This window comes from Centropristis striata, chromosome 14 (assembly GCF_030273125.1).
Source record: "Centropristis striata isolate RG_2023a ecotype Rhode Island chromosome 14, C.striata_1.0, whole genome shotgun sequence".
NCBI lineage: Eukaryota > Metazoa > Chordata > Actinopteri > Perciformes > Serranidae > Centropristis > Centropristis striata.
In genome coordinates, this window is record NC_081530.1 from 17,661,800 (window position 1) to 17,688,241 (window position 26,442).

At 36.6% G+C, this 26,442-nt stretch overlaps 2 protein-coding genes across 2 annotated transcripts; both read left to right on the forward strand.

Annotated features, from left to right (window-relative positions):
- The first annotated feature begins 304 nt into the window (after positions 1-304).
- Positions 305-5,863, forward strand: pithd1 (PITH (C-terminal proteasome-interacting domain of thioredoxin-like) domain containing 1). Its single transcript, XM_059350003.1, has 6 exons — positions 305-620; positions 1,483-1,526; positions 1,938-2,015; positions 2,852-2,956; positions 4,080-4,188; positions 5,459-5,863. Exons 1-6 carry the CDS (start codon positions 423-425, stop codon positions 5,558-5,560), a joined length of 636 nt encoding a protein of 211 aa, XP_059205986.1. The 5' UTR covers positions 305-422; the 3' UTR covers positions 5,561-5,863.
- A 3,048-nt stretch (positions 5,864-8,911) lies between these two features.
- On the forward strand, positions 8,912-25,919 carry lypla2 (lysophospholipase 2). The gene is made up of 10 exons (XM_059349450.1): positions 8,912-8,941; positions 14,449-14,541; positions 16,628-16,659; positions 17,758-17,823; positions 19,216-19,263; positions 19,417-19,487; positions 19,817-19,890; positions 21,019-21,120; positions 21,336-21,506; positions 22,297-25,919. The coding sequence occupies exons 2-10, from the start codon at positions 14,464-14,466 to the stop codon at positions 22,345-22,347; spliced, it is 693 nt and encodes a 230-aa protein (XP_059205433.1). The 5' UTR covers positions 8,912-8,941; positions 14,449-14,463; the 3' UTR covers positions 22,348-25,919.
- Positions 25,920-26,442: the final 523 nt, after the last annotated feature.

A 26,442-nucleotide genomic window follows, 5' to 3' on the forward strand; every position in this document is an offset into this window, starting at 1 on the left:
GAAAGTCATATCATATCATATTATATCATATCATATCATATCATATCATATCATATCAAGTAAATAGAGATATGTACAAGTAGAAATATTCATGATAACTTTTTTCTTTCAAATGTCTATTTTCCATTTCATATTTTCCCAAAAGTAGTTAAATTCCCTACTTTATCTCTATTTTAATTCAGACAATATGAGGTTTGGCCCTATAAAAATACTCCTTGATGTAATATTATTTTAGTGTTCTTAACAATAGTCTGTTTTATTTTGAAAGATCTGGAACCGGAAGTACATTTATTACGTCTGTTTGCTTGACAGACTTGATGAAACTTGCTGGTCGCAGAGCACTTTGTGAACTGAACGAGTTGCGGCTGTCATCTCGTTTCTGAGCCAGCTGTAACCGAAAAATCCGTGTTTAAAGCTCCACGATGTCCGGACACGGTCACGGCCATGGGCACGGCCACGGCTGCGGGTGCGAGGCGGAGCACGAACCCGCGGAGAGGGGCCTGGAGTACGGACTGTACCGGCGGATCGACACGGAGAGGCTGCAGTGTCTGAACGAGAGCAGGGACGGGGACGGGAAGCTGGTGTTCAAACCGTGGGACCAGCGGAAGGAGCGGGACAAGGTAACCGCCGAACAGAACCCCTACCCCGGCCAGCTATCCCTCCTGAGTCCCGTAGAGCGGTAGAAGTCACCCGGGGGTTCCCTGGAAGTGTGTCCGGTGAGAGTGAGGGTCTGCTGGGCTGCTGCTGCTGCTGCTGCTGCGGAGCCTCGCTGTGGAGCTGCGCAGTTATTAAATCAAACTTTATTGATTCCACTGAGGCTGCAGCTGGAGTTTGGCCTCTCAATTATTTTAATTACATTTAATTTGGGCTGAGAAACTGAGTTAAAATCCAGTCGTTGAAAGTACATTTACTACTATTGAGGTACTTAAATATTGTTATTTTATGTTACGTTACACTACTACTCCACATAATAATTTTGTAGACCTATTTATTGCTTCACTACATTTATTAGTTAAAAAAAAAAAAACATTTCACATAAAAACATGCATTTATGAATGCAAGTAATTTGTAAAATAAAATAGAATTAGGTCTGCTTTCCCCCCAATTACACCATGAAATGCAGCATTTTATATCCATGTAATGGAACGTCATTTATGCACCGATTAAAAACAAAGAAAGAAAAACTAAAATGAAAAGGCAATTATGTAAAATGGACTGTATTCATTGATATATATGCTATAATTGGTATTTGGAAGAAAAATGAAAAATCTACAAGCTCAGAAACTGCATTGTCCAATCACTTAATATCTGTTAAATCTAAGTCATTAACATAATAAATGTGCGTTCATATATTCTTAAGTACATATGCTGCTAAGCCTTTCATATGCAAGTTTTTTTTTTCTAATAAAAAGCTTGGACACATTGAAACTCTGCAGTTCGTCAGAGAGGATTCACATTTGATATTTTATTTTTTTCTTTTAGTTCGTGGAGAGTGACGCAGATGAAGAGCTGCTGTTCAACATCCCGTAAGTCCTAAAATCATCCTTATCATCGTCTGAACTTTAACATTTTCTCTGAAAAGAACACATTGTGTGCTTTGCTGCCTGTATAAACATTTATTAGAAAAACATCTTTGTAAATGGCAACACAAAAGTTATGATAAAATGTGTTTGTATGTTAGTTTCTTCTTCTCCAGTATAATAGGATGAACTCTTTATGTTTATGTTATTTCAGACCAAATCTTTTGTGGTTCTACTTTCATTTTGGGGCTTTTAATAATTCTCCATTGATCATCTTGTGACGGCTCGTTGTCGTTCACAGCGTCTTGGGTTTTTTGTTGTTGTTGTTGGCTTTTTTTTTTTACCTGATAGCATCTCCTTTTGATTTGGACCTCTTTTGTCAGAGATAGCAGTGAATGAACGTTGTGTGTCTTTCAGTTTTACAGGCAGTGTGAAGCTGAAAGGCATCATCATTTCTGGAGAAGACGATGACTCTCATCCAGCTGAGATTCGACTGTGAGTGACGGTTCACTGCTTCTTCTTTCATTCAGGTGGCAGCGAGGTAACAAAACAGTAAAAGCAGCTGGGAACTGGGGACTCTATATGGTCCGGGTCTTACACCTCCTTAAAGCCTTTATAAATTATTAGTCTGCATGATACAACAGAGTTTTGGGCTGATTCTAAGTCCCATTAAAATAAGAAAAAAAACAATCTTTTTTTAAATATTTGATGCAACTCCAACCTTTTTGTATTTTAATTTTATATTTTTGTATTTATTTTATAATTGTTGAAACTTTCATTAAGGTTAATTTAATTTGTGATTTATTTTCATTATTGTATTTATTTATCTTGTTGATTGATTTGTGCATTTTAACCAGATATTTATTTTTCTTATTTACTTTCTATTTATCTTATTTATGTTTGTCTACTTTAGCCATTTATTTATTTATCTTTTTAAAATTGATATTTTTTACCATTTTTCTATTTATTTAGGTCTATTATAGCCATTTATTAATTAATCTTATTTTTTGTATATTTGTTTTATTTATTAATTAATGTCTATTTTAGCCATTTATTTATTTATCTATTTAACAATATATTTATGTATCTCTATTTATTTAGTCCGCTAGTTAGTATTTAATCATTTCTTTAGTTATCTTTTTATCTTGCATTGGCAGTGGTTGAGTGTTGAGTGGGACACAGACAGTCCGATACATTAGTGTGTTTCTGTACAATTACAATATTATTAAAGAGAAAAAAACGTAGAGAAAAAAGGTAATCTTCAATTAAAGTTTTTCCATCCCTTCCCTCACTAGAGGGCGGCGTTTTCATGAAGTTATTTTTCACTCCAGGTACAAGAACATCCCTCAGATGTCCTTCGACGACACCGGCAGAGAACCTGAACAGGCCTTCAGACTCAACAGAGACCCCGGCGCTGAGCTGGAGTACCCGACAAAGTGAGCCACCAACTTTCTGCCTTCAAGTAAAATCTGTTTGTCCCATCAGGTTCCCAAATCAACACTTTAATGCTCCTTCAGGTGCTGATTAAGCTGCCAGTACATTGTTATTTGTGGAGACAGAGAAGTGATACAGTAATGTTAGATTGTACATTATCCCCCTGGAGTCCATGAAACCACCTGCACATTACTTCTTCATGATGTGAAGACATGAAAATAAAGCAATGTCGAGCCTTGCCATCAGCTTCCCTCTAAAGTTCTTAGCTTGAAACTCCATACCAGATTTTTTTTAATGATATTTGGCCAAGTAAAACCGGAGATGATGTCAAATATATTTAGTATAAAAATATAGAACTAGATATAATTCTCATTTTACCTGTTATATGTTATATTTGCATATATTTTCATATTTGCAACATGTACATTTCTGTGTGTGAAACATAATTTTCAAGGTGAGATTTGATGTTTTCCTTTGTGTCTTTTGGGTTCAAAATTTTGATCAAGTCAAAGTTAAAAATGAATGATCAGGACATATAGGTGAGGTTGCGCTGAAAAAACTGATACCAACATGGCATGGGAAAGATCTTTTAACAGATTTTTTTTTTTTTTTTTTTTTTTTTTAAAGATTATTTTTTTGGCATTTTGTTGCTTTATTGATAGTGAGAGATAGAAAGGGGGTGATAGAGGGGAAGACATGCGGCAAAGGGAGCTCAGGCCGGATTCGAACCCGGCTCCGCCGCAGCACACGGCATACATGGTTAGCGGGACGCCCCCCTTTTAACAGATTTTTAATGGACATAATAGCACAAGATTTCAGAGGGTTATTCAAGAAGTTTGCTGACATGATGTTATGAAATCCAACCTCTGTCATCTAGTCAGAGAAGCGTTGAAAACACAAGTGGAACCAACTGTGTTTATCTTTCAGTTTGTCTCAGTCTGTCATGCTTTTCTCCACTTAGACATGTATAAGTGTTTCTGTAAAAACAAAAAACATGCCATGGCTCAAGATAAACATGTTTAATTCCACCTGTGCAAGCCTTTACACTTCAGCAGTGCTTTCTTTGAGCGTGGCTGCATTCTCAAACCAAAGTGTCTCTTTCTTTCACTGTGTCACTATTTCCAGGATCGCTCGTTTTTCCAACGTTAACCACCTCTCCATCCACATCTCAAAGAACTTCGGAGAAGCGAGCACCAGAGTCTACTACATCGGTCTGAGGGGAGAGTACTCTGAGGTCAGTGTTTGAAAAGAAATGATGAATAATAATGATGATTGAATAGTCAGCAATTGACTGAAACTGAGCAGTAATGATGATTATTTAGCTATTTATTTTTATTCCTATTTATTCTTTGTGAAAGTAGCTCTCTGGGTACATTAACAGAGGGGTGAAAAATCGGTGCACAAACCACGTAAAAAAAGGTATTTTCTTCATTGCAGCACAAAAAATGACTATATCTGCCACCATATCATCATATCATATCATATATCAGTTATCGATGGATTTCCAGATCAGTATCATAAATCGGTCAGGCTCTAGTTTCTACTTCATTCCCCATCACCCCATACAACTACACAACGTTACCAAACTCCAGCTTTTGTTATTGGTTTGATTGAGAGACGCTTCCCAGCAGAAAATGACATATTGTGCATGCAAGTTACTTTATTTTATATGGTTGAAAATATAATATATAACCAGATTTTTTCCCCCTCTCCTGCCCTGCCTTTCTTTTAACTTAATTTAATAGATTTGACCTGAAACACTGTATATACCAATATGAATATTTCTCTTTTTCCCCATTTATTTATTTTCTATATATTTCTATTTATTTATCTGATTTGTTTATTTATTCATGTCTATTTTAGCCATGTATTTATTTAGCCATTTATTTACTTTCTTTCTATTTATCTTATTTATTCGACTATTTTAGCCATTTATTTACTTATCTTTTTAAAATTGATCATTAAACCATTTATTTATTTTCTATCTATTTGTATTATTTATTTAGCTCTATTTGAGCCATTTATTTATTTAACTTATATACTTTCTAAGTGTCTTATTTATTAATTTTTTTTATATTTAGGTCTATTTTAGCCATTTATTTATTTAGTTATTTGTGATATTGTTGTGATGGCTGTATATGTATTTGATTGTATTTAATTATTTATGTTAACTGTGTTTAAATGTTGTAATTGTCACTTTTTATGCTGCTGTCTCGGCCAGGTCTCTCTTCGAAAAGAGATTTTTTTTTATCTCATTGAGACTTTTACCTGGTTAAATAAAGGATATAAAAAATATAAATATAAAATGTACTTTCTTTCTATTTATCTTATTTATTTGACTATTTTAGCCATTTATTTACTTATCGTTTTAAATTGATCATTGAACCATTTTTTATCTATTTATTTTTATTATCTATTTAGCTATATTTTAGCCATTTATTTATTTATCTTTTGAAAATTGATCTTTTAACCATTTATTTTTTTATTTTCTATTTTCCATTCAGGCTCACAGACACGAGGTGACGATCTGTAACTACGAGGCGGCAGCGAACCCTGCAGATCACAAAGTGGAAAGCATCATCCCACAAACCAACTTCATTTCTTGAAGCAGCTTCAGAGAGTCGGGAGGAAGAAGAAGAAGAAGAAGAGGACAAGGAGGAAGAAAAAGAAGAAGAGAGGTTTCAGTGTTGCTGCTGAAGTCAAAGATGAGTTCAACGCTGCGTGTTGCGGCAGGTTGGTCGAGCTCGACCGGGACTGAAATCTGAAGACCAGAGAGCTTCAGATGTGTGTGGAAGTGCCGAGATGTTGCTCTGCTTTCTAAGGAATTAAAAAAGAGTAAAGGCTTGATGTGGGCAAAAAGCTTAATAATAATAATCATAATAATAAATGCATGAAACATACGACACTCAGATAAAGTCTGCTGTTATCAGTTTAACCTGTATACTCTGGTTCATGTCTTATCCACACACTTCACTAAAGCCACAACTGCTCTTAAATAAAACATGGGAGGATGGAAATTAACCAAGTGATGCTTTTTGTTATCATATTAACACACTGGATAATTAGCTTCACACAGTGACTTTAAGATATGAAATATGTACATACATTTAATTGGCACTCAAACATCTGCAGAAATAAAGCAACCAAAACATAATAGCACCTTTTTAAATGCATAGAAATCCATACAGAGTTCCTGTGGGTGCTGGAAAACCTTGAAAACACTTGATTTGTAATGGATTTATGTCTTGAAATTTATGTTTTATAGGACAGAAGTTCACAATCTCTTTCAGCCAAAGACCCCTAACAATAGAGAATATACCAGTGTATATATATACCATAGTGTGTGTCTCTTGACATAATTTTACTTATTATATTTTTGACACTTGTTCTTTATGCTCACAATATCAGATTTTCCCTTTTTTATTATTTTTTTATTACAGTATAGAAAATTTGGAGAGAACAATTAGCTACAAGTCTAATTCATCTTTAACATTTTCTTTGCAAATAAATATAAAAAATTGAAGACAAAGCAAGAACAGAAAAACAAACAATTTAAGAGGTGCTGCATTATTTACATGATTTTATCGTGAATTATTAACAAGATATCAAGATTTCACTCACATGACACCTCTAATGTGGAAGAACAACACAAGAGAAATGTATTAGAAGGATATTAAGATCATGGTATTTTTTAGATTACAACATACTCTATAAACTGTTATAAATTAAAAATGTATAATAGGAGATTTGTTTTTCTACAAAGCCTTTTGTCGAAACAAAACATTCATATTGTGATCATTTTTAATTAAGCTGAAAACTTTACCTACTTTTGTGATGTTGTGTTTCGCTGTCACAAAAAGTTTTTTTTATAGCACAATAAAATCTTATCTAATGCGATGAAGAAGTGAAATAATCAGTATACTGTTTATAATGTATAAACTATACAGTAATACAGAATTTACAACATGTTTAAGGTGCTGGAAATGCTTGAAAGTGCACCTTAAAAGTGCTTGAATTTGGCTTTGGAAAAAGATATGGGACCTATGTTTGTATAATGCAAATCAAAGTACATTATTTGCCTTTTATAAATCCAACACTGGCTGGATACTTTCTGCCACCTAGTGGTTTTTTATGTGACTATTAGATCTTAGATTTCTTTATTTCTATGGTCCAGAACACCCTGGTTGTCTTTCCTCAGTTTATCTCTGTGATAAGATGATTTTCCAGAAGCTACATATTGTGTTGACACAGATAATTAAATTAATTTGATGTTGTCTGAGGGAGAGCGAGGGGAGTGCAGTGGAGGATGAGGTGTTGAGACTCTGACTTGGACCAAATCCAAGGCTCCCTGCAGTAAAGGTCTATTCTAAGGCCAAGCTGTGATTCCTCTACAATAACACTTTAATACAAACATGTCACATCCATATTTCCTTTTGACCCAAGCTTACTGTAGTGAATTCCCTAAAAGCAATCTTATTAGCTTCAGTCCTTTTATTTATGTTCCACAAAGGCATTATGTCATCCTTGATTTCATTGTTAGTAATGCAGTGTGTCATCATGCAGTCAGCAGCAGCCTGTGAGTGCATTTATGGGAACACGTGAGCTCAGTGTGTAGGAACATATGTTAGAAAATATCATGTTTGACAACTGGGAATGTTGCTATGTTTAAAAAATAAAGAAAAATGTAATAATTACGGTACTTAAAAATAAAAAAGAAGCCTTTTTTAGAGGCAAAAATAGCTCAGATAGTAATTTATTTTCCAGATTGCGATAAGCAAATATGTATGAATGTACATTTATGAGCTCACAAGGTAGTTTTGTTTTTATAATTTCTTAAGCAATCGTTAGGAATTTTAAGAAGCAATTATTTATTAAAATAAATTTTATTTTATTAGCTCACGTGGTACTTAAAAATTTTAAAAGCGAAAATGTATTGATATATATTTAATTTTTATTTACTCACATGTTACTATTTCCAATTCTTAAAAGCAAATATTTATTAATATAGATTTATTTTAATGAGCTAAAATTTAATTTACAAGGCAAATATTTACTTCTATATATAATTCATTGTTTTTAGATAATCATTTCCCCCCTGAATTGTATTAGAGGAAAATCTTTTATTAATGTAGATTTAATTTTTATTAGCCCACATGGTATTTTTTTCCAATTTATTTTAAGGAAGTAATATTGATTACACATTTGATTTTATAAGATCACATTTCTTTCAGGAAGCAAATAAGAGGTATGCTTTACTTTAATCAATGCACAGTGATCATATAATGAGATATATATTCATCATACTCATTTTTATTCTAATAGCAATACCATACAAGTGAAAATCCTACATTCGTCTTTTTAGTTAAAAAAGTAAGATAAGAAAAGATAATGTTCCTTTATTAGTCACACAATGGGAAAATTTGCAGTGTTTCAGCAGCAAAAAGTGCATAGCAAAAATAGGAAGAAGCATAAATAAAATAAGAATAAATAGAAACAAGCCATATAACAATAAATATAACAAATAATTAATGATTCAAGAAGAAATATTAAAAAGTATTAACACCTTAAACAATAAGAAATATAAAGGCAAATATGAAAGAAGTATTATTAGTCAAAAGTATATTATTATTCATATTGGATCACAGTTATTGATAATCTCAAGTCAGATGTAGGCAGCAGTGTTAAAAGATGCTTGGACATTGTAGTAGTTTAGTTAAAATAGTACATTTTTTGCATCTGAATTGTTGTAGAGTTGAAAGTATGAAATAGCAAGTACTTTCAGATACAGTATTGATGTTTTTAAATCTCTGTATATTGATAATTATGTTAGAATAAATGTATTTAATGAGAAAATCGTGATGTGAAAATAATGGTATCTACGTTAGGGCGTTGCTATGCCGTGACGTCGCTACGTTCTATCCCCGCCCCCTGCTTGTGTGCGACCAGTACCGGAAGTTCCGTTCCGTCGTGAACTGGGACAGCAAGCGGTAAGTGAAATGCATTTGTATAAGCTAGCGGGCCGCGGGGGTAGAATTTAAACCACTTTAACCCGGTCCAATCTGCCTCAGAGTGGAGCCCTTTTGTTCCTTAAGGTGTCTTCTACAAAACGGCCCGCGTTAGAGGTCCGAGTTTGAATCGTAACGTTAGCCCGAGGCGGAGGAAGAGGAGAGACACCGGTTAGAAGACAATACAATTAATGTGTGTGTGTGTGCGACGTTAGCTAGCAGCTCTACTACCACTAGGTTATTGTGTGTGTGTGTGTGTGTGTGTGTGTGTGTGTGTGTGTGTGTGTGTGTGTGTGTGTGTGTGTGTGTGTGTGTGTGTGTGTGTGTGTGTGTGTGTGTGTGTGTGTGTGTGTGTGTGTGTGTGTGTGTGTGTGTGTGTGTGTGTGTGTGTGTGCGCGCAGCTAAACCGAGATTAAAGCTGAGAGCGACGGTTGGGAGCGAGACTTTTTGGGGCATCGGAGGCTTTACACTGCTGGATGCCATCACTACCGAGGAGGAGGATGAAGATGATGATGAAGGGTCGAATAATAACAATGATAACCATTCATTGTCTCCTTCCTCTTCTCGGACACCCCCACCACCCTCCTCCTCAGCCTCAGCTACCGATACTTTTTATTTTTACGTAACCGTTAGCCGTTTAAACGTCGCTGTTTTCACCTGACTACATCAGCTACAGCTACTAGCCGCTAACCTCCAGCAGCAGCAGCTAACCTGATCCCCGCCTGGTGCTGCTGCTGCTGCTGCTGGATGGTGCGTGTATGGGAGGGGGGATGCCTGTCACTCAGTGCCGCATATTATCCTGTTGTTTGCCAGCCATCCGTGGCCATTGAGCAAAGAGCTCTCTGAATGCAGCAGCCTGGTGGTTGTGTGTGTGTGTACGTGTGTTCAACCGTTTGACGTCCACACTCACACACAGACTGCAGCACGACTCTTGCTTTTGTGTGTGTGTGTGTGTTGGACTTAAATGTAATTGGAGTCATGCAGGATGGAGACTCGTGATGGGCTTTAAGTTGTCTGCAACACAGGCGGTGTCTTTCTTTTCTTTCTTAGTTTAATGTTACCTAAAAGTAACACTGAGCTATTGACTTACATTTTCATTCAGTCATCATCAGACAGTACTTGGTGCTTTGTCACAATAAATCTCAGCTTTGAAATAGCCTTCAATGTCAGAAAAATATCTACTCTGAATAATTATGACCAAAATACAAGCAAATACCCACTATTAATTGACTCTAGGGGTGTTTAAGTTTAAACTGAGACTATTTGACCACTCTGAAAATAGGAAAACACTTAGAAACCTGACAGAATTTAGCACAATTTACATTTTCGCAGCAAAGGAATAAATAAATAAAACATGTTATAAGAGCCATTTGAAATAACTAATCCCATGTTTTAATAACCAAATCCTGTTTTAAATGCTGCTGAAATGTGTCTCACTTTGCACAACGTTGCATTATCCTACAAATCATTACATGACAACTCACAAAATAATAGTAAAAAAAATAACATTTCTAATAACAATACTCTTGAGGAAGATAAATCTTTAGGAAACACGCTTGAATATTTACGTTAAGCATTATGTATTTTCGGGGCGTCCTGGTGGCTCACACTGGTAGAGCGCTTACCATGAAGGCTGTGTGCTTGCTGCAGCGGACCCGGGTTCGAATCCGGCCTGAGCTCCCTTTGCTGCATGTCTTCCCCTCTGTCTCCCCCTTTCTATCTGTCACTTTCTAATAAAAGCAGTAAAATGCCCAAAAAAATAATCTTTAAAAAAAAAGCATTATGTATTTTGTCAACAAAAAAACATAACAGCAAGTTTTAGTGAGGGTAGCAACGTTTAATTGATTAATAAACTAATGACAGACATCCCTGTCTGACAGTGCCCATATATCAATGGGATATATCTTCTACATCAGCCTGTAACCGGTTTGAATGTATTTGAATGCCTTTTTATTTTTATTTAGAGATGAAAGGGGAATGAGGAGGTAGAGAGACGGGGGATGGTATGCAACAAAAGCTCCCTGACTTGAAGAACCAGAAACAAACATGACGCCGACCAACGGCAGCTTTTGTAAAATGTGTTTTCACAATGACAAAATCATGAAATTGCTCAATTTGTCCAACCAGATGTTGAAAACTCAAAATGATGCAATTTTAACAAAGAAATCAGGAAAGGCCTGGCCTTTTTTGTTTCATAAAGGAATTCAATTTAAACAAAAAAGGGAGCGGAAACTATAAGTCAAACAACACAGAATTAATTGCCAAAAATATATTGTTTAATTCATTTTTTCTTGCAGCAATGTAACTTTCTCTGCCTCTTGTTTAGCTTAGGTGATGACTTTAGATTATGTATTCATTTTGAATAAAGTATTTGTGAAGTTCTGACACATTGTCAAACAAGACAAACAGTTTTTTATCTTACCATGGGCTCTGAGAGCTTGTGAACACTGCTTTTCACATTTACACATTTTGTAATAGACTAATTGAAAACATAAATAACAGATAATAAACATAATCAGCCACACCTCTTATCATTGGTAGAAAAAAATTGTGATATCTCAGAAAGCCAGTCAGCATTCTGCATAATTTCTACCAATAACTTTTAAAGGCTTCCCTGGCAGTGAGCGTATAGTTGATGCGTTTCCATCCACAGCTTAAATATTTATCATTACTGGCAGAGGACCGTGGAAGATATAGGAAACATTAATGATCAGGTTGTTGCTGCAGCCATTCAGTTGTTTAAGTAGTACACGGTCAGAAACTCCAAGGCAAAGATTGAATTGAATTTGTGAAGTTGTGAAGTCCTGTTTTCAGTTGTTGTTGTTGTTGTTGTTTTGGACCCAAACTGAATTGGACAAGATGCTTGTGACACTATTTTTAACAACCGTCCTCCCCCAGCAGCAGAGAAGAGAGTGAGCCATTGTTTCTTGGAGCACACATTGAAAACCCACACAGTTTTATTATACTGGTACTTCAGGTTACGGATCATTGTGAATCTGCTGAACAATAACAGTTGGAGGGGGGAAAGGGGTATAAATGTGATTTAATGCCTTTCTGACTATGCTTCCATGTTTAGAGAGCTTGTTACAGCAGATTGTCTAATTTTCCTGCACTCCTCCAGCTCGTACTCTGCCTCTCCGTCTTTTTTTATCTATTGTGAGGCCTGCTTTTAGTCATGTTATCTATTGTATTAAGTATTATTATCTGTGGCTCTGTCTGTTCCCATCCTGGGCCTGAGTGCAGCTATATAACATTTTATAAAGACAGGTTTTTAACACTGAATTAGAATTTGGTGACATGGATTCACATCTTGTAATGCACATTTTAATCACCTCACATCTTGCTCACGTCAAAGCATTTAGTGACGAAAGAAGTACTCACCTATTTTTTTCATTATTAGTTAAAGTTAAGTTTTAAAATGCTCCACTTCCAGTAAATTTCTGGGATTTATAATCTTACTTAGTATCAAAAGTAGAAATACTATTTCCACAGAAAAATGGCCCCTGTTAAAATATATTATGATATCTGACATATTTAGATTATTAGATTAATAAACTACTAATGGTAATACTGATGCATCAAGTTTTAACAGTATTTTAGTGTTGCTATGGCTCAACATTACAACTTAGTATGGCACTGAGAGCCTGTTTCCTGTTGATTAACCTTGCCCAGTTATTATTAATTTAGAACCCATTTATCAAGGGTCAAGACGTGGGCCAAAAACAACCTTCTTTTGTCCACCAGACTCTTAAACCGTCCACTTCCACTTATTTTTGCCGTGAATTTGACCTTCAGATTTGTCACCTGCCAAAGAGCGAACCTAACGGCAGAAGAATTTTAACACCCTGCAGAGCATAATCCCCCACAAGGTTTACACATTAACCTTGGAGTTCCAGAGATTTCCCCATCCATCTCCTCATCATCTATTTACCAATCATGCAGCACGCCACCATACCCGCCCGTCCCGTCTTGCCTCATTCTTTCCCACATCGACAGGAAAGTTAAAGGGCATTAAGGAGCTTTTACTGCCTGACTTTACTGTAAAGACACCACCTGATCTCATGCTTGTTATCGATGGCTGACTCACTGTACAGAGGGACGGACGCCTGCAGCCGGTTTACAGAGTACAGTAGAGGGCAGGGAGTGCATTTAATTTAGTTAATGAGTCTTGTCACTGGCTGACACACACACAAACACACATGCCTCATGACTGCTGAAGCTTCATTATGTGTGGTGCACATGTAAGTGGTATGTTCAGCTTTGTTATTCCTGTCTGCAGACTGAATGGCTGCATGAATAACCAGCTGGAGTTGGCTGTTTTCTTTGTTATTGCTGAAGTTAAAAAAAACTACTTAGTCCCCGAAAACCACTGGACAGATACACGGCACTGACCATACCTGTGTCTGAAAGTGACCTATTTTAAAGTAGAATTGCTCTCAGAGAGCACAGATACCCACCAAGGCCATGCCCTATCTTGCAGTGTGAATGAAAGTGAAAAATAAAATTATTTTAGTATTTACTTGAGACCACGATTATTTTACATGATTGGAAACGTGCATTTATTTAATTTCAAATAAACGCTTTTAAATAGTGGATTTTCTTGAACTTTAAATATAAGTAAAAACAAATGTAAAGATTAGAAAGAAAAATTTGATAAATAATAAATAAAAACATGGTTATAGATTAGGTAAAATATGTTGTAATGCACTGCTATAGCCTTAATATATGCACACATATGCAGCACAAAAAAACGTTTTATATTGCAAACATTTATGTGATAATAAACTTCATTATAAACCCAAAAAAAGGAGTTGATGGAAAATAATACACATTTGGTAATGGTAGCAAGCATTAGATAAATAGAAAAAATTGAATGCATAACATAAATTTGAATTTTATTTTCATAATAAATAAATACAATAAAGGATAATGTATATATAACCACAATTATACCAATAACATTTTTCAAAAATTCTTACTTAAAAGTCAGATTTTTCATGTGATCTAATTAAAATGTTTTAGTTTTTTATTTTGTTTTATTTTGTTCCTTGTCATACTAAATATAGTCTTTAAACTTTGATACAATCTAATTGTATCCTCTATATATGTCCACTTGTCCTGCAGTTCAAGAAACCAGACAAAACAAGTTAATATGATGTAATCAAATAACTCAAATAGTAGAGAATGCTCCACAAGATAGATTAGGAATGTGCATAATCTCTCTTCAACCACATGAAATAAAGATGTAAAGTTTGAACTTTGAGTAGATTTGAAATATTTATCTGTCATGTGAGTAGTCCTGTGGTAAATATAAAGACTCTGGCAACTCTTGAAATCATGTGGGAAATTTTGCAAATTGCTCAAAAAATGTCTGAAATGTATGGGTTAAATAAAGCTCTTTTGTTCGGTTCCAATGCACATGACAACTTATTTTATGTTGCGATCTGCACAAAGCTGACATTTTTCCCTGTCCTCTCTTGTGACTGCAGCACCTCTTACAGTGTATGTGTGGCAACAACATGTCTGTGCCGCTGCTCACCGAGGCTGTGACGGTGTCTGGGACGGAGAAGGAGACCGCTGTGGTGAGTGAAAACCAGAAAAACCTCATCTGTGCCTGTGTTCAGAGCATCTTAGCGTCACTTAGTTGCGGACGACAGGTGGAATAGGAGACTCACCATCTACCTCAAGAATACTTTAATGACGGAGAATACTTTAATGACGAAGCTGCTGATGTTTTGTGTAGGAAGAAAAGACTTTGTCTCCAGACCTTCACATACCAGCTCCATTAAAACTAAATCAGACAGTCGCTGGTCTGTGGTGACCAAAATATCTTTCCATCCTCTGGGTCTTCCGCTCCAGGTGGAGAATTACAGAGACAGGATGAGACGTTTCTCATAGAGTATGAAAGATGAATTACTTGTCGCATTGATAACTTTCCATAGTTGTAAAATTCATGAGTCATAGTATTATAAAACACTGTGCGGTGTTTCATCGTCTGATAAGCCTTCAGACTCCTACTGTTACTCATTCTGGACTTCCTGAATTGTATTGCATCCTCTCACCTGGGAACACCCTCCCCCCTCCCCCCCCCATGCTATCCCCTTGCATTGTTTTCTAATTTTAGGTCTGAATGCATTGCAACACTAATAACGGCTACATTTTTAAGTGATTGATCATTTTCTGCGGGTAATAACAGGGTCCAGGTGCTGCTGGGAATCCTTGAATACACTTATAGAGATGCTTTTAAGGTTTGAAAAGTGCTTGGATTTTGAAAGAAAAGTGTCTGCCTACAGATGGGTGTCTTGTTTTAAAACATTAAACCTTGTGTTTTTTGGTGAAAGAAAAAAACCAAAAGGTGGTACAAAAAGTTTTGGAATTGGTAGATTGCTGCAGCCGTCAGCCGGGACTCATCAGATAAATCACATAATGTTTTTGGCAACATCGTCCTGCAAAGTACGTCCAATAAAACGTTTTGCCAGTGATAGATTATCGATGGCTGACAACATAAGTTAAAGGATACCTGCAGAGATACCCTGTTTGTTAAGAGACTAAAATGGTTTAATTTAAGAAACCGCAGCTACACTAATTTATTCAAATTCACCAGACTCCATTGACAAACAGTAATTTTACCTAGTTACTGACTCGAAGGCAAGTCAAAGTCCTGTCGTTTAGTCTTTCTATTGTTCCATCAATCACCAACTCTGGTTTGGTCAAAATAAACCCATAATTCACCCCTTTGAGAGTTTTATTTTGTACTGTTAAGATACGATAAAATAAGATAAGACACACTTCACTACACACTCCAATTCTGTCATATAAAAACTACTTTACAGTAATAACAGTACATGTACAGACAAAAGGTGTAGGAACCCTGAATAAAGGTTGTTAACATTAGTTTTGTTTGTAAAAACTGCAGCAAAGCTTTTTTAAAATTCTGATCATTTAACAGACAACAATCATGTATATCATCACAAATTCAAACTTCAGTCATATTTTCAGATATATCTGTAAGGTACTTGAACACTTCAATAGAATTTGTAGAAATGTTCAGTCAAAATTAACACAGAAAATCCCAATAAAGAGTCCTTATAAACACTATTCCCATGTGAGGAGAAGTGACACCTGTAGCAGGAGTAGTAACAAGTACAGTACAGTGTGTGTCGATGCTCGGCTGGATCCGAGCGTAAAAATGAAACAAGCTTTTGTCGGGTACAGTGCCGGGATTTGTTAAATACCAGGATCAAAGCCGACTGTCGCTGGTACCAGCCCCCCCTCAAACCCTACATGGAAGAAAAGTGTTTTGATCTCTGCAAAGACAGCCGAGTCTCTGATTTCCCGCCAGCGAGCAGTGAATTGCCAGCTTTCTAAATTGTTGTTATTCCCTTTCATGGTTTCTCTGCGGGGAGCAGTGTGTGTGGAAACTGGCAGTGAGAGCTTTCCTTGGCAAGAATTGGAGATTGGCACCTGTTTTTTCCCTGTTTTGGAACAAGTATGCACACTAACCCGTCGTACACCGTGTGCTCCAAGATAGATGTTATGTGATAAATTGTCTCAGTGCTCAAAACAGGTTTATATCAGGAACTTTTAAATGTCTCGGTACCTGTGTTTGAAGGGTGAGAAATGTTGACAGTTAAATATCTAATCAGATCTTTTTAACTTGTGCTGCAGTTGATCTTCCTTCATGGGTTAGGAGACTCAGGGTGAGTAATGTTTTATTCTTTATTCATGATGTGAACATGTCTGTGCATGCAACCCTCAGTGAAAGATTTAGTAATCCTGTTTATCTACTTTTTTTAAATTTGTGAGTTGTGAGATCAGAGTAGAGGTGCACCTGTACCTCTATAAAAAAATAAGATGTGTAGAATAAAGTGATTTTGATGATATGTCACTGTTTAAACCACTAATTCACTATTCTGAAAAAATATGTTATAATTTGCAATAAGAGATGGTTTATAGATTGAGACTTCATGATTTCAAACCGATATAATGTTGATAGCTTTTATAAATAGATTTTGAGAAATAGATTATATTGGCCAGAGGCTCTCTGGATAAAGAGGTTAAGCTTAGATTCTGTTATTTCTCTTGACGGAAGTGTTCATCACAAATACATTTTTAAAAAACAGATAGAAATTTAAAAGTCCAAGTATAATTTCAGTTTTTACAGTTTCTGGCCATGATAAAAATGAGTCATTTTGGTGATTTTTTTCTGTTTTAATGAAAATATACTCTTCAAACCCACAAGTGGGTTGTTGAGTTTTGTAATGCATTTCACAATGTTTTCTTTTGTTCATGTTTTTTGTGTCTGGTCAAACTTTCTTAGATGTTGTGAGAGTTTGTGTATCAAGACTCATGACCTCAGTATTTCTGAAATCCTGGCTATCTCTGTGACCTGTGGCTTCATCTCGTTTTTAGTATCGGAGCTATTCTAACTGCCTGAGATGCTTGGAGTGGTGCTGAAGTGTAAATGCAGTTAATTGATGCCCTCAATCATGTACTTTAATTTCACACACACCACTGACGGCACCCTGAATGACTAATGTAAAAAGCTCTCAAACCAGCACTTGATGTCGGCTGATTCACTTAATCAGATGTTAAATCGTGTCAGTGGAGATCAAAAATATCCCCTTTAATGGGTGTTTTTTTCTCTCGAGGATCTAATTGTACCTCAAGTGCAAATGAAGTGTAGCTACATTGCACTGAGCTGTGATACATTTGGGAATTTACTGTTCTGCTTATCTGTCATTTTGCTGAAGCTGGGCTGAGAAACAAAGAGTATCTTTCTCTCTGTTTTCTGTCAGGCATGGGTGGGTAGACTCTTTGACAGGGATCCAGCTGCCCCACGTCAAGTTCATCTGCCCCCACGCGTAAGTCTTTTTTTTCCCTTTCTACGATTCCTTCTGTCATATTTTATTCCTCCAAGACTGTCACTTGTCGGCAGCGAGGGAAACAAACATCTTTTTTTTGGTTTGGTTGTGTGGAGCGAAATGAGCAAACAAACCGTTTCTGGCTCTTTATTCTTTTAAAGTATATGTAACATTTACACATTACATTTTCAAACCCCAAGAAATGTTTCATTTTCTTTAGGAACAGGCTCTGTCTTTCACCTGCCAGTCCAGTTTCCAGTTTTAATGCATGATATGAAATCTTGCAGTGATCTGGTGAACAGGTTATCTGATTCAACACTGCGCTTCCTTAGGTCTCCAGCTGTACACCTGCAAAGTGGGAAGTCAATTGGATGAACAGTCCTTGAGATATGTGAAGGACAGTCACACATAAATAGACAGACAGAGATTTCTTCATTTATATTTGGATTGGTGCTACAGCACAACAGTCACTCAGACATCATATCTACACATGTCCAAAAAAGTGTTCAGGAGATATGACTTTCAGCAAACTTTTGAGGCAAAAAATTCCCAAAAGTGATTTTTTTTGGCTTTGTACAGAGATGCTCTGTGCCAAATTTGGTGACGATTGCTCCACATTTGTAGGAGTAGCAGTGAAAAAACTGATGAAAATAAAACACAATTTAAAAATGCCGGAAAATCTATTCAAATGCAGACGGGCATGACTTTATGATTACATTTGTATGGACCCTCAGAATCTAGGAAAGAAACATTTTGTTTCTGAGACTGATGGTTTAAAGTTACAGACCTAAACATAAAGTTTGTGGTTATAGCGCCACCGTCTGGCAAAACTGCACCACACTTGGGTCACCCGCCGAGTGTTAAGTTGATCCGCGGACCAACTCTTGAGATATGTGACTCACTCACTCACCCGCATTTAGAGATTTGTTGCCTTTTAGTTAGATATATTTTAACCGGATAAAGGATTTTTGTTATCAGCTTTCTGGATCTTAAGGTATCAGACAAACAAGCTGAGTATATGTTAGCAGCAGCTCCTCTGCCGAAAGGCAGAACGTCATCAGAGAAACACAGATTTTTGCAGGTGAAACTTCTTTATTCAGTGTTTAATAACCTGATCTATTTGCTTTTGCGAGGAGGAGACCTCTGCAGATAATTTGTCTCCCGTTTTAACCTCCTGAACAATGAATTCTAACCGGGAGAAACTGACTGTAATGATGGCATTTCTGTCGTTTTTTATTGTTTTGATTTAGAGACCTCTAGCGGCAGAAGCATACTGTAAAATCAACTTTAAACCAAAAGTGAACCTAAATCTATAGTCCTGTTGAGTGACTATATCAATGCTTCAACATTTTGCTGATCTTCTACACTGACTGTCATGTTTTCCCCCCGCAGGCCGCCGATCCCCGTCACTCTCAACATGAATACGGTGATGCGCGCGTGGTGAGTTGGCGTGACGAAACAGACAGCCTTCTTTAGCTCAACACTGGATGCCATTGTTTCCCTGGAAACCACAATAGGCTCCCATACTGGCACTGACAATACAGTGGCTGTGACCATTGATTTCCTTAAACGCTCGCCTCTTCATGTGTGCAGGTTTGACCTCAAGGGTTTGAGTCCCGACTGCCCGGAGGACGAATCTGGAATCAAGAAGGCAGCAGACAGCAGTGAGTTTATCTCAAAGTGTCCTCCATTACAATCACATCAACATGATTATTACCCTTACTTCCACTACGTCTTTATTGCCTTTCAGAACACTTTAAAGCACATTTCAGCAGTTGACTCATTGCACAAAGTAGTTAATTTCAGGCAGGCTTTGATTTTTCAACCTCGACCTTCTAACAAACAGAAATGTGTCGAAGATCTGAGGCTCCTCCTGTTGGTCACAGAGCACAACAACTCCTTTAAGAGCAGAGGAAGAAATGAAATGGACCCTAAAAGTGTCAGGGAAGACATTATTTGTTGTATTTATATATTTGTGTCTTCTTTTCTCCAGTCAAGGGTATAATTGAACATGAGGTCAAAAACGGGATCCCCCCACACCGTATAATGCTTGGTGGCTTCTCTCAGGTTGGTCTTAATGTCTTTTATTCCACATTAACATTATTTGTAAGTTATTACTCATTAACCCCTATGCCTCACTTAAAAAAGGAGCTCTGATGTCCCTAGAGGAAAAAATGTCTGTGTCAAAAAACTGACATAAAATCATATTTATATATTTTTCATTACTTAAGATTATCATATTTTCCAAATATTCATAAAGTTTTCAGAATTTTAACCAATTCAATTATTTATTTTTGAATGTATTCATACTAAATAATGGGGGATTTTTTTTCCCAGTCTGGGATATGTCAATGATTTGCAACAACATTTAATTTTTTGTGCAGTTTAGATTAAAGAAAATCCCACTTGTTACCTTGGAGGACAAAAATGTCTCTTTTTCTATAAAATACTATATATTAATATTCACTTTTATTATTTTTTTTAAACAACATCAGTAATGATCATAAATCAAGAATATTCATTTTCAAAATTTCAATCCTTTAAATGGCGGTTTTGTTTACCATTCCAATTCCAAAAGAGTTGAATGTAAATAAAAACAGATTCAAAATGAGTGCATAAATTTGGAAAAATCAAAAGTTTCCCATGTTGAGCATTAGATATCTTGTCTTTGTGCTGTATTCAACAGAATATTTTGGGGGGTTTTATGGGGAAAATTTTTATAAATTTGAATTATTTTCTTTATGCTAATTTATTTTACCCACAGTCTGGGATATGTTAATGATTAGCACCAACACCGACGTTGATGCATTGCATCAACCACTGCAGTGCTCCATTATACAGCAGCAATATCTCTGTTCGACACAAGGCAAATAGCATGCATTTGTCCCATACAGAAAACATGAGAAAATGACTCAATCTGGTGGAAAGATAGTAAAAAAAAAACTACAATTCTGACTCCAGGCTTATTTTTGACTTTTTATCAGAGCTGAGGTTCAACTTCCAAAACTCAAAAGAAAAACTCACACACCTCTAAGTTACAGACTTACAACCTGCATTAACACAGCACAAAATAAAACATTTAAAAAGCCAAAATGTCCCTTATTAGGCACAAGGGTTAAGTAATCTAAATTAATGTAATAAATTAGGTTATAATAATGTGTAATAAACTTGTGTGAATGTGTGCTTCCTCCTCAGGGTGGGGCCTTGTCCTTGTATACCGCCTTGACCTGCCAGCATCAGCTGGCCGGCGTTGTGGCTCTCAGTTGCTGGCTACCACTTCACAGGACTTTCCCACAGGTAAAGTCGCACTTTTATTCTTATTCTTTCATTCTTCTTTCTCCTCAATGCGGATATTTGTCTACCTAATCTCGAACTCCTCTCCTTTTAATATGCACTATTAAAGATGAGAAATATTTAATATTTAGTTAAAACAAGTGACATTTTTTAAACTTCCATTGTTATTATTATTTTCTGTGATCATTGTTGAAGTCCATGTTGTGTCTTTCCTGCAGGCGTCAAGCGGCTTCAAGAACATCCCGATCCTGCAGTGCCACGGTGACATGGACCCCCTGATCCCAAGGCAGTTCGGAGCCCTGACGGCAGAAAAGCTGAAATGCATAGTCGACCCACACATGGTTGATTTCAAAACCTACCCAGGGGTCGTTCACTCCTCCTGTCCTCAGGTACTGTAATGCCACAGTCTTTACATTTGACTTATTTTTGTTTGTGTCGTCTGCCCTAAAGCCAAAATGTGTCCGAGCGACCGACACAGCACTTTTCTTGGCTCAGTGTTTGAGATCTCCTCTGTGTGAAAATAGTCGTCATAGGCAAGATTACATCGGTTAGAGGTTCTAAATGTCTGTTGCGTTACATTTTTGATTAGTTGTCCAGCCCCAGTTTTTGGACTCTGAGCATTTAATACAAGTTCTCCAGTCTTTGCTCTCGTTTCCTGTTCCAGAAACCAGAGATTTTTCCCTCCCACTTTGCAACTCTGTATTTTTTCGGCTTATCTTACAAACAGTGTATCAGTGTTTCTGTGCATCAGGTATAAGACAACACAAGCCATGTTTCCATTAAAGTTGAAGCAAATTTTGACATGAAATTTTGAGATATCGCATTAAAGAAAATGCAAATTAGGGAAGTTTTCATCAAAGCCGCACAAACGTACTTTGGTCAGAAGGTGGCAGTGTAATGTGTTGCTGTAGGTTAATCCGTCAGTAAACAGGAGAAGAAGAAGGGGAAAAAACAAGAAAAAAGAAGCCGCTAATCTGACAACTTTGGCCCCTCACGAAAGAAAATGGAGAGAAGTCTTCAGGAATTAGATTCAATGGGCAACTTATAATTGTTCTTTCAATTTTCCAAAGTTTTACCAAATTTTTGTGTTATCCACAAAGAAATTTGTTGATGGAAACACGACTAGTATCATCTGTTTGATTTGTCCACCGTACCAACATGTACTTTGCTCTCTTGCAGGAGATGGCGCATGTAAAGGCATTTATTGAGAAGTATTTGCCCCGAATCTGACATCACCTCATCCCCCACCGTGACCCCCTGGGACACTGACCTCTCACCCCTGATCTGCCATTCTCCCACAGGAAACAGCCATGAGCACCCCCTCTTCCACACACATCGGCAAGCTAACAAACACACGCATGAAAAAAACACGCACACACATTTAATAATCCACACTGCTAAAAAAAAGAAAAAGAAATGCTTCTCCATGCAGTCCAGTCCGACAGCACTCGTACTGAAAAACAGATTTGTCAAACACACTGATGTGATTCTAACATAATTAAGTGCTCACACTCACAAGTCTTAGCCTTTCGGAGGGAGAAACATGACTCACACGAAACATTCCTGCTGGTTTTATTTAAACATCCTCTGTCTGTCGCCTCCACAAAACCTCAGTTTTTCTCCACTTTGACGTAATTTTTGCTTCATCTTCACCTCCAGCTGTCACATTCTCTAATACTTCCACTGCCACGCCTTCCCCTCTTCCATTCCTGTGTTAGACTGTAAGATAAAAATCAATAATGAGTCTAATAAGCAGGTCATAACCTTCCTAATATGACCATATAAGGTGCAGTCAGACTGGACTTCACTTGCAATGTTGAAGGGACGGGAATCGTTCTGATTTTATTTATCTCAATGCCGTAATAATTCTGCTGTTTCGATTCCTGCGTACAAATAAAAAAGCAGACGCGTTTTCAGAATCAATGATTTCATTATCTCTGAATCTGAACACCTTGTAGAAACATTTACAGCATTTGTTTTCATTTAGAGAGTTTTATCATCATGTTACTGTACAGTTCTCTGGTTTGTCAGTGAAATTGATGAACTACACTGCAGTCTCTATTTACAAACCGAGTGACAGTGACTCACTCTCCTGTCTGAATTATCACAAACAAGCACACAAACTGTCACCTCACTCGCCTATGCAGTGTATCGCTGTAGTTCATGGGTGCTAGAGCTGCAAAATATTTCATTTCAGCTTTGAAAATAGTCACATCACAGGATGTGTAAATGTCAAATTTACTCAAACATGTTGTGCTCCAGCTTTTTTGCTGCGTAATACAGAAGGAAAAAGGAAAAAAATTATGACAACTATCACTTCCAGTCTATCGGCATGGCACATTACACTTTAACACTTCTCATCATGGGAGCATTTCCCTGGATAAATGAAAACATATTTCTCAATATCAGTTGTTTTCCAATGTTGTGCAGCTCTAATTTCATTCATCGCACAGACCAATTTTTGCCAAGTACATGCAACGTTTTACAGAACTGTTGTCGGATTTTTTGTGAAAAATTAAGCCGCAATTTGGACCGTTTCTTTCTCTTCCCAGTGTAATACTTTTTGTTGCAAGTTTTTGGACATTTGGACCCGGTTTTCCATTCCGAGACATATTTTCTTCTCATCGCGAATTGACCTTCCTACTTTGGTTGAATCTCATTGACACCATGTAGCGGTTTGATAGAAGAAGTTTGATGGAGGTTTTCAATCAAGCAGTATTTGTTATTTATAGTCCTGCACGGTGAAATAAAACAAGGAGCAGGGAAGAAGTGATGCTGCCTTGAGTGCAAGGACATTCTTTATGACAGTAAAATATTTGATAAAAAAACATTCCCACGCTACTTCCTGTCCCTTCCCGATCACAGGAGTGTAAATTCAGTCTGACTGCAGCTTCATTCCAGCGTTGGAGTCCCACAGACTCAGGTGCAGGTTTTAGAGCTGGAGCAGCTGGTTTCCTACCACCCCCATGACCTGCAGCCTGTCCGGGTCTCACATCTGTAATCCACCTACAAAGATCCCCCACCTTTTTTCTTTATTATTAAAGCAACAACTATGAGGGCCTCGTATTCCTTTTTTTAACGAGTGTGATTGAACTATATGAAGAAAAATGAACTGAAATAAAAGAAAACTAATCAAATCAAAAATCTATTGCCGCACTGTTCTGTTTATTTCAAAACTTCCACACTTGCATGTTCATTACCTCTTTCTGCTTTGTGTGATTCTTTATGTTAAGTTACCTCAGCTGGTTTCCTTTTTTAATAACATTGTAGGCTTATAGATGAACTGAGTGACCGAGTTGCATGAAATGATGCATCACTTTAGATGGTTGCAGGCCCGCACAGACTGTACACCAATGCTGCGTTCCAAATCGTATACTTTTTTACTCCTTTTTACTTTTAGTACGCCATTAAAGAAGGAGCCCTTACTGTTGCATGCAGTTTACATACGATTGGGACACATTGCGCCTTGATCTTCTTGCTTGTATATGTGTTGCAGCTACTTTCATGAGCTGTCTGCTGTCTTTTGGCAGCTCAGTCGGTGTGACGCATCTTCCGGTGCACAGAGGATTGTTGGTCAGAATAGCCAGAAAAACAAGCTGCTTGCATACTGCAAAATGAAACAAGATGCAGTAGAACAACCTGGTATTTGGGGTTTTTGACATACTATGCATTGAGACATACTAAATATTTTTCTTGCATACTAAATAGTTTGGCAGTATGAGCTTTGGAACGCACACCATGAGTCGCTTCACTGTTCCTCCCACCGACTTTCCTCATTAAACATTTCCCCCCCATTCAAGTGTTCCTGTTTCACCACCACCACCCTCCTCCTCTCCATCGGTTGATTCTTTTAATGGTTTTGTTTGTTTTAAACTCTGGGAAAAACCTGCTTCCTTCTTCCATATCTTCTTCCATGTGACACCAAAGCAGCCCTGAGTTTTAAAACCTTCCGCCACTTATTCACATGAAAATGTAAGAAAAATATTCACTTCCTCGCTCCCTCCTTTGGCAACTTACTGTAACCCACTAATAGAACATAAAAAGGTCAGATTTAAAGTTAAACCCCATGCTATTATAGTTAACTTCTTAAAAATAAAACACACTGGGAGAGCTTTGGCAAGAAGCTGTTCCAACATAACCGAAGGGTGATTTTACAAATAAAAAATAAAAAAAGTTAATCTTGAACAACGTGTGATCCTTGAACATAGGAGTGTAACTCTGAGGAGTCGTGTGTGCTTAAAAATATATATATCAGGTGTTCTGCATTTTCCTTTGTGAATGTTAATTTTGCTCTCATGATTATTTGTTCTATATTGCTGTAATCAATCCTGATTTTAAAAAAAAAAAAAGAAAGGAGGGAAGACATCTGCTTTGATTGTTGTTGACAAATCATTGAATGTCTCTTTTACCTCCTCAAGTTTTCCTCTGAACCTCTGATGCAGCCTGTTCACTTTTCACTTCTCTTTATTTAGTTTATTTTTCTCCTCTTTGACACCTTCACTGGTCATTTCTTTTTAATTAATATTCCAACATTTTTCCAGTGTGACAATGTCGCACCTTCTCGTGTGTTTTCTCTCCTGGGATGTATGTGTTCATTCTTTAAGCTTTTGAATATTTTTTTGTTGTTGTTTATTGGTTTTGTTGTGTTTTGTCACTGTTGTCATCTCATCCTTTATTTTTTGTCTGTTTGTAATAATGAGCATTAAGAAAACATGTTTAGATGAGACTTTGTGGTCTCTCCACTTTTTTTTGGTTTGGTTTCCAAAACACCTGTATGCGGAATAAATGACAAAAAAAATGTCCATCTGAGTTGAGCGTCTTTCATTTACAAAGCTAGACATATATCACAGCACAGTTTACTTAAGTCAAAGGTAGGTAAATATTGATTTCATGTTTTTTATTTATGGAAATTTACAGAGCTACATGAATTAGCAGGTCAGGTCAAGTTCTGGTGCCCATCTCTGTACATGTGATTCCTCAATGGATGAAGAAACAGAGAAATAGTAGCAATCATTGATTGATTGATTGATTGATTGGTTGTCTTTATTTCGAACATGCAAGCAAAAAAAAAAAAAACAAGTTTAAATATAAATAGATGAATAAATAAAAAAACAAAACAAAAAAGCAAAAAAATTAAATAATAAACAGACTTTCTGCATGCTCGAAAGGGGGTAGGAGGGAGTAATAAAACTTATCTAGTCCTACCCCTTAACAGATCAATTTGACTTGGATAGTTAGTATTATATTATTAACATGTCAGTATGGTAAAAAGCTATATTAATGCATATATATATATATATGAAATAATGAACAATTGTGTGTCTA

What these genes read in the sequence shown, in the direction of transcription:
- pithd1 (XM_059350003.1), top strand. Translation starts at nt 423, where the DNA reads ATGTCCGGACACGGTCACGGCCATGGGCACGGCCACGGCTGCGGGTGC. An exon ending in CATCCAGCTGAGATTCGACT is followed by an intron (nt 2,016 to 2,851) that starts GTGAGTGACGGT and finishes TTTTCACTCCAG; the next exon opens with GTACAAGAACATCCCTCAGA. An exon ending in GAGCTGGAGTACCCGACAAA is followed by an intron (nt 2,957 to 4,079) that starts GTGAGCCACCAA and finishes CACTATTTCCAG; the next exon opens with GATCGCTCGTTTTTCCAACG.
- lypla2 (XM_059349450.1), top strand. Translation starts at nt 14,464, where the DNA reads ATGTGTGGCAACAACATGTCTGTGCCGCTGCTCACCGAGGCTGTGACG. An exon ending in CATGGGTTAGGAGACTCAGG is followed by an intron (nt 16,660 to 17,757) that starts GTGAGTAATGTT and finishes GTTTTCTGTCAG; the next exon opens with GCATGGGTGGGTAGACTCTT. An exon ending in TGCTTGGTGGCTTCTCTCAG is followed by an intron (nt 19,891 to 21,018) that starts GTTGGTCTTAAT and finishes CTTCCTCCTCAG; the next exon opens with GGTGGGGCCTTGTCCTTGTA.